At 38.7% G+C, this 12,149-nt stretch overlaps 1 protein-coding gene across 3 annotated transcripts in view; it reads right to left on the bottom strand.

Annotated features, from left to right (window-relative positions):
• Positions 1–5,440, bottom strand: part of LOC122778410 (gamma-aminobutyric acid receptor subunit alpha-2) — a 31,096-nt gene extending 25,656 nt beyond the window's left edge. The window contains exons 1-3 of one of the 3 annotated variants that reach the window (XM_044040287.1): positions 5,033–5,440; positions 4,426–4,567; positions 1,927–2,042 (exon numbers count right to left, since the gene is read on the bottom strand). In XM_044040287.1, the coding sequence (XP_043896222.1) occupies positions 1,927–2,042; positions 4,426–4,514 (205 nt within the window). In that variant the 5' untranslated portion in view covers positions 4,515–4,567; positions 5,033–5,440. Of the gene's footprint in view, positions 1–1,926; positions 2,043–4,425; positions 4,627–5,032 lie in introns of those variants that run through there. The other 2 variants (XM_044040286.1, XM_044040288.1) reach the window with 2 other exon arrangements.
• Positions 5,441–12,149: the final 6,709 nt, after the last annotated feature.

Here is a 12,149-nt window from a genome sequence, read left to right as displayed (position 1 = left end):
TGAGGCTGTGTATACGACTGGCTACAGTGCATTAATACACTCTTAGTGTTAGGGGGTTTGGCTCCCACTGGGGCCCAGTCTGATAAAAATGCATTTCCTCCTGGTGCTTTAAGACACTTTAGATAAAAGCGTCTGCTTTATGTTTGGATGTTTTATTTAAATGTTTTATTTCAGATGACAGATTTCCCTCTAAGGCTGTTTCTAACATGATCACTTCTCGTCTGTTACGTTGTCAATGCCACGGCCAAAGCTAAAAGGTAAAAAAAACAACACAAATTTCGTATTTTTATACTAACACGTCAAGTATGAACTGAGTTGGAATTTGATTAAACTGCACACTGCAGCTCAAAAAAATGAGCCACAATGATGAGCTTTTTCTCCACAGAAGATAAACTGGCAGCATTATTAGTGTTGGTCCAGTTGTATAGGCTGAGCCAAACTAGTGGAAGTCTGTTCTCCATATGTCGGCTCCTGGGCCGGGCCGATGGCCCCAGGAATTTGAATTTCAAATGGAACCACATCCTGAGGGAGGAATTCAGCTTTGGGAAGAGGGGCCTGCTGGAAGTGAGATGCCAAACATGGATGCTGATAGGGGAAGTGAGGAGCACCAGAACAGGCCACACGAGAAGATACAGTTCTCCATGAACTACAAAGTAGTGTCCCAGATAGAAAATGATTGTATTTCATTTTGCTCAAACTGCTTAAAATATATCAAGGCTTAGGAAGAAGCTTGAGGAATCAATGTTTGAATGCTACCGTTTACCAAATGTCCATCCATCCATCCATCCATCCATTCATCTTCTACCGCTTTATCCTCCACATGAGGTGCGCCAATCTCAGCTGACATAGGGCGATAGGAGAGGTACACACTGGATAGATTGCCAGTCCATCGCATGGCACATAAAGAGACAAACATCCATTCACTCTCACACTCACTTCAGAGCAGGGGTGTCAAACTCATTTTTGTTCAGGGGCCACATACAGCACAATTTGATCTCAAGGGGGCCGGACCAATAAAAATAGTAAAATAATAGCATAATAACCTATGAACAACAAGAACTCCTTTGTTTTTTTCTCCTTTGTTTTACATTTACTGAAGGATAATTTTACAAAACATGAAATTTCTTGAGAAATATAAGTGCAATTTCAACAATATCATGCCTAAATTTACTATTTACACAGCACACTGGATCTATAAAGGCACAAACATTTAGTCATGGGTATCTGGAGCATTTGACATTACGTTTAGATTAGTGTGAAATTTTAACAAATTCATCCTGTGGGCCGATTGGACCCTCTGGCGGGCCGGCTCATTATATTGGGTTTTTTCCACCATGTGGATTTACTCATATCACAATATGACATGTATCGCAACACACAGTTTCCAAAAAGCAATCATACTACATCACCTCTTTATGTAATTTAATACGTTTTATAATTTAAAAAAAAAGCTTTGAAGCAAACAACTAATAGAACTAAAATAACTAAAATTGACAGCTAGGCAATTGAAATATTTAACTGTTTCAAACTTGTGTCAAAACCTAAACCTTTTTCCACCAATTTAGATTCCAACAGTGCCTTTGAAGATAAACACTAACCATAAAGATAAACACTACTGCATTTATTGAGTCTAGTTCCATCTCCTTCTAAACGAACTCGATGTGCATTTTCTGTGGGAGAAGAAAATAACTAAATGTGGCCACTTTTGCTGCTGTTATTTTCCGGGGAAGTGGAGTCTGTTATATAATCTAAATATTTTGTGTTTGTCAGATTAGTCTTGAGGGGATTGCTGCCAAAGTTTGTCAGCGCAACAAAAGCTGACATTCAAAGAAATGTTCTCACTCCAAATGAACCATTCAGAGACTCAATGTGTCATAACAAAAACTAGACTGCATAAATTATACAGATGTGATCTACAGAACATACCCCCGAGACCAGGTCGTAGACGGTTGTCGTATCCGTCCAGCAGACTGTCCAGGATCCGTGTGAACAGGGTGATGTTGGTTTTGAAGGCATCAGATGTGGCATCAGCATTCACTGATCTAGTCAATAGACACAGAACAGAACAAAAAGGGGGGCACCTCAATAAACATGGATACGATTAAAATTTAAACGCATCTAAATTCACATCTCAGTGCTTTGATTTATGGAGGGAAAATGGGAGGGTTATTATCCATACATGCCCACACAGACACGTACCATACATACACACACGTTGTTTTCCATGATGACCCAGTTCAAAGCGAAACGTTGTTGGAGCCAAAACACAACTGAATATGCAAATTTAATCAGAGCAGGGGATTCATGGTAAACTAATTCAGATAAGGTGCTACATCAAACCAAAACATTTTCAAAGTCTCTGTGAGTGATGGGGGGTAAAGCACCTTGCGTCCATTTATATGTATGGAAAGTGCTGTATATATATCTTCATGATAAATAAGAGGAATATAACGAACATTTCTGACGCATTTGAAAACAAACCAATGGTTAAATGGCTGCAAGTCCTGAATTGCTGACCACAAATTCAAGAACATTAACATTTTGTTTTTCCTTGTTAGAGTGTGGTGTCGACTCTCAGACTAATGTGTAACAAATGAAAAAGGAAGATATTCCCATTCACTGGATACAGTGCAAATAGACCAATTTCACAGCAGACATTTTGATTTCAGGGTGTGATTTGTGAAAAATGCACAGCCTGACAGACAGAATTTGATTTATTTTCCTGTATTATCATTTAAATAAGACTTTCCCAAATACAAACAAATTGATTGCCAAGGAATCTAACCTACATGGTTTCACACACGGACAAAAAGTGCATATATTCCTCTGGTTTGCTGGATGAGGCTAACCTGCAAATTACAATATTGTCAATAGCCACCAGGGGAGCATTTCTACTGGTTGTAAAAACAGGTCTATGAGAAAAAACCTTACTTCTCACTTAATTTACAGCATAGTTGTAGTTGTAGTCTCAATCACTAGTTTGAGCTCTTTTCCAAGAGAACATCATTTATTAAATTAGCATATTATCTTTCTGTTTAGGTGAAAATAGATGTTACATCCAATAGGAGCCTGGTGGCAACATCTCAAATTGTGAATCTCCAGGCTTCAAAATTAGATTTTAGTTTTGTATGAGTGACATCACTAGTTTTACGTGAATCCTTACCAGCTAATGATAGGTTGGTGAGAGTTGATTACATTCTGATGCTCTTTGGTGTGCATCACAAATTACAAGTGAAACAGTGACTCTACAGTGAAATGAGATCCATTGGAAAGTATAAAAATAGGAAATCCCCAGGTGGAGGTGTCACTGTTGATGCTACAAATTAATAAATACATGTATGGAAAAACTGACAGAAATATTAGTATTCATATCAGCATTCATTTTATGGGATTATTAAACTGTGGCAAACAGCCATAAGAAATCAATTCAGAGCCAACACACATTCACACCTACGGTCAATTCAGAGTCTCTCGTTTAGCCCAGCACCCAAATCTGCACAAGTACAGTATTTGGACTGAGGGAGGAGGAGAGAAAAACCTGTGTTCACACACAGAGAAGGCCCTCAGCCAAACAGCAATTCATGTATGTCTTAAGGGTTATGGTTAATTAAGGATAATGTACCTTAATGTTGTATCAAAATGTGTGTTGTGTAATGGACGAACTGAATCCAGGGTCATGGTAGCCTCAGCACTGTACAGAGCCTCTTAAGGGACAAAAAAAGACCTCGCGGATTACAATGTGAGATCTTGCAACAGAGCTATAACACATTACTATTACTGTTGTGATCAATTCAATTTGGCGATGCTAAAGAACAAACTTAAAAAAAAATGTCTGTCTAAATGCTTAGATGTAAATTTAAATTTCATGCAACAAGCCTCTGGTGGCCTCTGCTGGTCATATTGGCAAGTGCAAGTGTGGAAACACAAACAAACAAACAAACAAACAGACAGACAGACACACAGAGCCACTAAAACAATCATTCACTCCCACTCCGTGGAGTGAAATAATAAGATGGAAGTAACCACAAGAAACTCCTGCCGGTACCAAAGCAGTGATACATGTAAAAAATTCAATTTGTTCAGAAATATGGACACATATTTAGTTTATTAGTACTGCAACATTTAAATGACCAATCATACTTTTTACATATATGTCCTTCTTCTCTTTTCTGAACTCCTAAAGAGCAGCCGTTTAGTCAAAGAAGAAATGAATAGAAAGGGAGCTCTTCTTGGTTAGAGGGGAAAAGAAAGAGCTCCACATCCATCAGAACTACTCATGGTTGTCATTTTCCATGAGTGAAACGCACACATTTCTAATCACTGCTGACAATGAGCTGCACGAGCTCTAGTCTGGTCAGTGTGTCATCGTGTTCTTCGGCCCCTCGATCATTAAAGGCGTCTCCCGTTCAAAAAGAAAGGACTCACCTGGTTTTCCACAGAGCTGTGAGCGCCAGCAGGCAGAGGAGAAGAGGAGACGCGCAGCTCCAGCTCCAGCTCCTGCTCCTGCTCCACATGGCTGCTTCTACACCTACATGCACACACGACAGGACAGACAGACGGATAGACGCTGTGATGGGGGAGAAAAAAGCGGCTTCAGTGGCCTTTCAGTGTCAACGAGGAGCTGTGAGTCTGTCGGTACTTTTTTTTTCCTGGGGATTCCCTTCAGTTGGGAGGCAGAGAGAAGCAGCGGTGACAGCAACTGACAGTAATTAGTATTCACTGACACGTCCCACGGACGCCTCCACTTGCACAACATTAAAATTGGATGAAGGCAGAGCACTGATTTTACGCCGTGTCACCATTTTAGAGAAGAAAAGTGAATATTTCAATACAGGAAAAAAAATTATAAAAGAGGAGGAAAATGATCTCTCCCACGCGCGCGCTCGCTCTTTCTCTCGCTCTCGCTCTCTCTGATAATAACCTAAATAATAACATCAAAATAAACGTCTCCTTTGTGTGTGTGTGTGTGTGTATGTGTGTGCGTGTGTGTGTGTGTGTGTGTGTGTGTGTGTGTGTGTGGGAGCAGACTCACCTCAGGTGCACAGAGTACCTGCTGCTGCAGCTGGAATCGTCGAAGATGCAGGAAAGTTAAGGACAGATCACCGCTCGCTCCTGTTTGGATGAGACTGTGTGAGTGCAGGAGTGTCATGAGAACAAAGCTGATTAATCATAGTCCCAGTTCAGCAGCATCAGCAGCAGCAGCAGCAGCAGCAGCAGGAATGCACTCGAGATGCATTGGCTTTCATCATGCCCTAAAAATTTAAGGTAAAGATTATTCAAACCAAAAATGGCATAATGAAATAAAATATCAACTAGAAAAAAAAAGAAAAGGTGTTGTAAAAAAAATAATAAACAAGCAGGTGTGTGAGAGGATCCTAGGCGTCAAATTGCCCTCCTCAGCTTAGTGCTGGAGCTCGATGTGAATCGTGATAAGCAAGGAGCACATCTCAGTCTGCCTCATCGCCACTGAAAAACTACAGAGGCTGAGGAGGAGAGAGACACTGGGTCCTAAAGGTAGTTTGGTTTCCAGTGAGTCTCCCTCCTGCAGACCACAGACCACAGACCACACAGTCCAGACCCTGAGCACTAGTGAGGTGACTAATGACTGTCATTGTCAGTGCACAGTGGCATGTTGATTATGCAAAACAGCTAAATGTCACAGAGTTGTGGTGAGGGGGGAAAATGACATGTTTAGAAATGGAGTGTATGGGGATTAATCTGTTTGGGTGATGGTGGGTGTTGTTTTACTCTGGGGACACACAGGAAACATGTTCACAAGACATCATTTCTTCTGCTTTTGGCGTTTTTTACTTCATGGTAGTGTTTTTATTACTCCTTATGTTTGGTCTTCATGAACAGGAACGATGCAACATTATTTGTAGGCTGCATCCTGGCTCAAGCAACAGTAGGCTATCAGACCCGTCACCTGACTGAGGGGGTGTTTGTATGTATACAGCAGCAGTGCAGGGGCGGCAGTGGACGAGCTGAATTTATCCATCAAACTGCTGAACAACTAGGTTTTTTGAGCATTAACTCGTAAACATTTTGTGGGGATTCTTCTTCTTGATACTTTGCTGTTGCTACCACAACCTTGTCATGTGTATATTCTAGTTTATTCTTGAACCAGAAACTCAGTTATTAGAGGAAAAACTTAAAACTTATAAAACTGTTTCCATAATCCTCTTTCTCTTACAGATTTCTTACATATCATACACTGTCTGCTTTAGGAGCTGTTCTTTCAGAACCACATGTCCATTATCCGACAAATGTATCTCTATCCGTAAGTTACATTAAACTATAAAAAATAATAATAATAATAAAAATACTAGAATAGAAACTTTGTAGATTGTGTTATGTTATAGTGTACTCTGTGGCGTCACACATAAGAAAGAAGAGCCATAAAACAAATGTAATGATAAAATAATTGAACATATAGCAGAAGGTAAGAGGTAAATGTTAAAGACACACCCTTAAAGACAGTGGCAGCTACAACACCTGACAAAGGGGAAAAATAAAGCATTGACAAAAGTTAAACAATGCACTGACACAAATTTTGGGTAATTAATTATACATAAAATAATTACAAATCCAAATATTGATAATGAATATGTGCTAATGTTACAATGTTATCTCCGCAAATAGCATGTAGACAGGTTGAGAAAAAGGGATGAAAGGACAAAAGGGAGTTATGTTCACTGATAACCCTGCAGCACGCACACACACACACACACACTGACATCTGACATCTGTTCATTCTGCCTAAATAAAACCTCATCCCAACCCTTAACCATTACCAGTTAATGACTAACCATTACCTTAACCTAACCACAATACTAATCTTAAACCTAAACTTAACCACTCCCTCAGAAAAGAGGTTCTGCCTCATTAGGACCAGGGTTTGGGCTCCATGAGGACTACTGGCCCTGACATGGTCAGTGTACACATGCGCACACACACACACACACACAAATACACAGAGCGAGAGAGAGAGAGAGACAGAGGGAGAGAGAGAGAGAGAGAGAGAGAGTAATATCTCCATGCCCTCAGAGGACATTGATGACCCTAACCTTAACCCTTAAACCACTGACCTGAAATCAAACACTAATCAACTGATATTTAGTCCATAACTCCCTCAGATTAACACAGATGCTCATGCGCGCACACACACACACACACATACCAAATTATCAAGCCGTCACTGCCTTCCCTTGCTATGCTTTTGATTTGAGGGCTGTCCCATTTATCTGTGCTCTAATCCATACCTGTGACAGGTGATCAATGACACGGACCATTCTCAATAACAGCAACCCACAGGCCCCATGATCTGGTGCAGCACAGCAGGCAGCTAAGACACGTCCAGCTGAGAAAAACAGAGCACATCAAGGACCAAACAAAGGAATCGCACCTTTTATTTAGTTAAACTGTGTTGGCATGTATTTCTTTTTTTCTTTGTCTGAAGTTGGATTTTGCTTGTGCTGTCATCCACTGGGTTACATCGTCTTACAGCACGTTGTTTATTGCTAGATCTTGCATCATTGTCAGCTGACTGCCAGGCCCGAGTGTCCCCGGTGGGAACCATGAGTGACAATGCATATTGATCAAGTTAATGGAGAAGGAGGTGAGCCAGAGGTGAGAGGTTGTTCTTCATATTTAATTGAAAAAATAATGATTAAATCCCTTAATAACATTTTCACCCTGAAAAGAAGCAGTCGGGAAAAATGTCCTGAAGAGATGTTAAAATACTCATGGATACAGTAAATAGTAAACAGTAAATTAGCTCTGCGGTTTGTCATTTATAGATAAAGCTGAATACTTAATATTAGAGACTGCTTAGCTTCCATATCCATGTCACCACCAAAATATAATTATTTTCCCCTGGGCCATTACTTACATCTATGGAAAAATTCATCCAAATCTGTCCCTTTGTTTGAGTTGAAACTCACACACAAACAAACAAACAAACAAACAAATAAACAAACTCAGAATTATAATTAAGAGAGGGCTGAGTGACTCCAAGCTGTCCTTCAGCTGGTAACACACACTTGTCCTTTAACCCACTCTGATTTAGTGCCTCATAATTATGAGATACTAATTCACAATAATGCAATACTTAGTCACAATGAGATACTATCTCATAGATATTAGATACTAAGTCATAATTGAGAGATACTACCTCATAATTATGAGATACTAAGTCACAATAATGCAATACTTAGTCACAATGAGATACTATCTCATAGATATTAGATACTAAGTTATAATTGAGAGATACTACCTCATAATTATGAGATACTAAGTCACAATAATGCAATACTTAGTCACAATGAGATACTATCTCATAGATAGGAGATACTAAGTCATAATTGAGAGATACTACCTCACAATTATCAGATACTAAATCACAATAATGCAATACTTAGTCACAACGAGATACTATCTCATAGATATTAGATACTAAGCATAATTATGAGATACTATCTCATAATTATGACTTACTAATATATATATATTTATTTTTTCAAGTGGCAGAAATTGCCTTCCTACATTTCCAACAGCCAAATAAATGTAAAGAGCACAAATACCAAGGGAGCTAATTTACAGATGTAGATTCAGACAGACAGGGATTGACTGATGTGCTCTCAGTCAGTGGGGGAGCAATTCAATCAAAGACACAGGTAACATTAGAGAGTGCTGCTGCTGCTGCTGCTGCTGCTGTTATGCATTTAAACAAGCCAAAATGACAGATGCAAGTAAATATGCTCATTATGTCTCATGTGCCGTCTGTGTAGTTGCTGTAGAACAGAGTGAAATGGCACAGAATAAAATGCTTAAGAGCCATGTGGGGTGATATGACTCACATGCACACACAAATGTTCACACATATCCTCACACACTCACATAAACACACACACACACACACACACACACAAATAAAAAACACACACAGACAGACATACTGACCTCTGCTGGAGAGTCACGGTATAAACATTGGTGGATGTGGACACAGATTGTAGCAGCATACAAAGAGATTTCCACCACACACCAGTGTGATGTTGTGTATGAACAACTCAAAAACAGCATTGTCACACATACACCGCTCACTTTATTGTATTCGCCAGCACACACAGCAGATTGACAGAAAATCTAATTTGCCTCTCCTGTTATGATTTGATTTGATCCTCACGGCACAAGGTGGTTTGTGTCTCTGATGACATTTTGGGCAGGAAATACCTGAGCCTTTTGTACAGCTCGCCCTTGTCAGCTGCATGTCATCAGGAGTTGATTCACCAGGCAGTGCTGGAAATGCTAAACCCTTCTCAGGCCTGTTACCTCGGCAACAAGTCATGCATGGCAGAAGAAAGATGTTGCAAGAGGAAAAAAGATGAAGAGCCCACGGAGGGGCTCTGACACTCTTAAAGAGATAGGTCGTCCTCTGAAACCATTTGGTCAAACTGCACCAGATCACCCACACGCCCATCACATGGTTCGTGTCCAAACAGCTCACAAATCATTATGCCAAAACAATGTTATTAATTATACCTGCATTGGAGAAAGGCAAGTAAATCAAATCTTGAATGGTGATCAATCGACAAAATGATTTTTGTGACAGGAGCAGAGAGTAAAGGACAAAAATAGGTGGGTGAACACCTGGAGTAGAAAAATAATTTGAGATACATAGTTGTTGTTTTTTCCAACACTATACACAATACTACTTCTGGCAACTGAAACATTGCGGTAATAATCTTGTAATACTGTGATAATACCATTTGCGATAATAATTGTAATAGTGTAATCTTCACATAAAATGTTTGTGAATTACCATATTACAAAGGTGAAATCCATCCACTCCTATGTCCCACACTATTCCATTGTTATTACCAAGCTATTACTTGGTGATTACCATAAAATAAGCTGAACCACTATTAATTACTATTACTGTAGTATTTCCACATTGTTCCTAAAGTATTAACAAGTTGTATTTGTTTCATTATTCCAACCATAATACATCTTCATATGGAGGGAATGCAACCTGTAAAAAAGTAAATGTTTGTATTTATGCCATGAATCGAACCTGCAACCTTCAAGTTAAAAGACCACCATGTGTCCCAAGTGTGTCAGAATAGACAACTCTCGGTAAAGAAATTACTAATTCTTGGCAGCGCAAGGAACGTTTATGAGAAGAATCCATAACAAAATGAGATGAGCTAATGGAGATAATCATATCTTTAGATCACATTAGCCTGGAGGACTTTTATTATATTTATTAAGTTTAATATCATAAAAAAGGTAATCAAAATACTGAAGAACACCTCAGCTTTGAGTCCAGGGAACCAAAGATGGAGACAAATAAAAGTTCAAGTAGAGTTCATGTTCTTAGCTGCCACATGATGTCACTGCTACACGATGCTAAGGCCCATAGTGCATCTTTGCATCCTACTTTCTGTATCTTATATAAGTCATGTAAATGAATCACACTCATACTATAAGCTTATAAAAATTAAAAGGTCACTTGCATGACATTGTCAAATGCTATTTATGTAGCAGGAGTTTACTGCACTCTCTGTTGCTAATTTCCCTCAGGTTACCAAGGAAACTAAACGGAGTGCAATTCAGCAGTCCTCTGTGTTTTGCCCATCATATTGCATCTGCCATCTTCAGCTCCGAGTCTCTCTCTACAATAAGTCCCTTTTTTTATCCACAGCTAAATTTAACTGCTGAGCCCGTGTGTACAAATAGCAGAGTTAAACCGTAGCCTCACACTTGGTTTACATAGTTCACTGTCACAGGCTGATAATGTAACTCTCGTCCTGTAGGAGAGGAACCGCACTGAGAAATTAGGATTTTTCAATATATTAAATATAAAAATATAATTAAGGAACATGGGGAATTTTTATTTAGATCATGAAGATGGAGTTCAAGCTCAAAAAGATGATTGTGTTATATTATATTTCTATCATCATTCAGCAGTCCAACATGGAGTATTTCTGTCTTAAGTTGAAAGGGTGCATTTTGACTTATTATTTATTTATGCAAATGTTTTTGTTGTATGATGCAGGCTAATGGAATCGTGGCAGTTGTGAAAGGATGTTAATCCCTAGTGAATCTTCTAAGTCTAATCCTCTTCTGCAAATTTTAGGCAAGGTGAGGCAAAGTACGATGATTTCTCATATACAATTAAATGTTCTGAGGGTTCGATGTTCGTGCACCAGTTTCTCCCCAGTTTTCATTCCCTGACTCCCTAAACCTTGTCATGATATAATGTTGGTGAAATACTTAAATTATATGTAATCTTGCCCTAAAAAACATTATGTTTGAGTTTACTGTCAGTTTGGCACAAAATAGTGAATGGTGAACAAAGCGTTTAATTTCAATGTTCAAACCGTCATCTAATAAACTTAATGATTGTGGATCCTGTAAGAAAAGATCTGTAATACCTCTTCACGCTTGCAAATTGCTTGCTAAACACAAAATTGTCAGTGAAAATTCTGAAAATCATTATCTTTCAAGTAAGCTTTAAGTAATTCAACAAATTACAGATTGGATCACATTCTGAGAAACCATCCAAACTTTGCTGAATATGTTTTTGTGTTTGCAGAGATATTAAGAACCTTATTTATCTCAAACAGAGGCACGTGAAAGTAACCGAGATGTTAACATAAGGTGAGTTTGTTATTGTTGTACAGACTCCTAACTCTAAAACTATAGAATGTCATGATGAATTATTGACAGAAATGAAAACATGACAATGAAATACACCTGATCAATTATTTCCAATACTGGATAATCACCTGAAACAAAAATGGTGTTTTCAGTACCTCTGTTGTGTTGTACCATCATAAATCTACAGACACCAAGAATTCAATTCAAATACTTAGTGTTATTTAATTAATTTTGACTTTACCTGAAGACCACACATGGAAGAGGATTAGAAAGACAATCAGTTGGTTACAATACCCAAATTAATCACTAGATGTCACTAAAGCCAATACTCTTACTCAATATTTTTTTTTAGCCACTTGTGGATGACAGAACAAGCAGCAAACACAACACTGACATATTTCAAGTGGCAAACATGTGAGAAAATTACCTTTATTGCTCAAAGAAAAACTTGTCGAACTGTCTAAAAAAGTAGTAAAAAAACTAGAAAA

The sequence above is a fragment of the Solea senegalensis genome, linkage group LG12 (assembly GCF_019176455.1).
Source record: "Solea senegalensis isolate Sse05_10M linkage group LG12, IFAPA_SoseM_1, whole genome shotgun sequence".
NCBI lineage: Eukaryota > Metazoa > Chordata > Actinopteri > Pleuronectiformes > Soleidae > Solea > Solea senegalensis.
The sequence above is the reverse complement of the archived record's forward strand: the minus strand, read 5'-3'. Positions and strand labels throughout refer to the sequence as shown.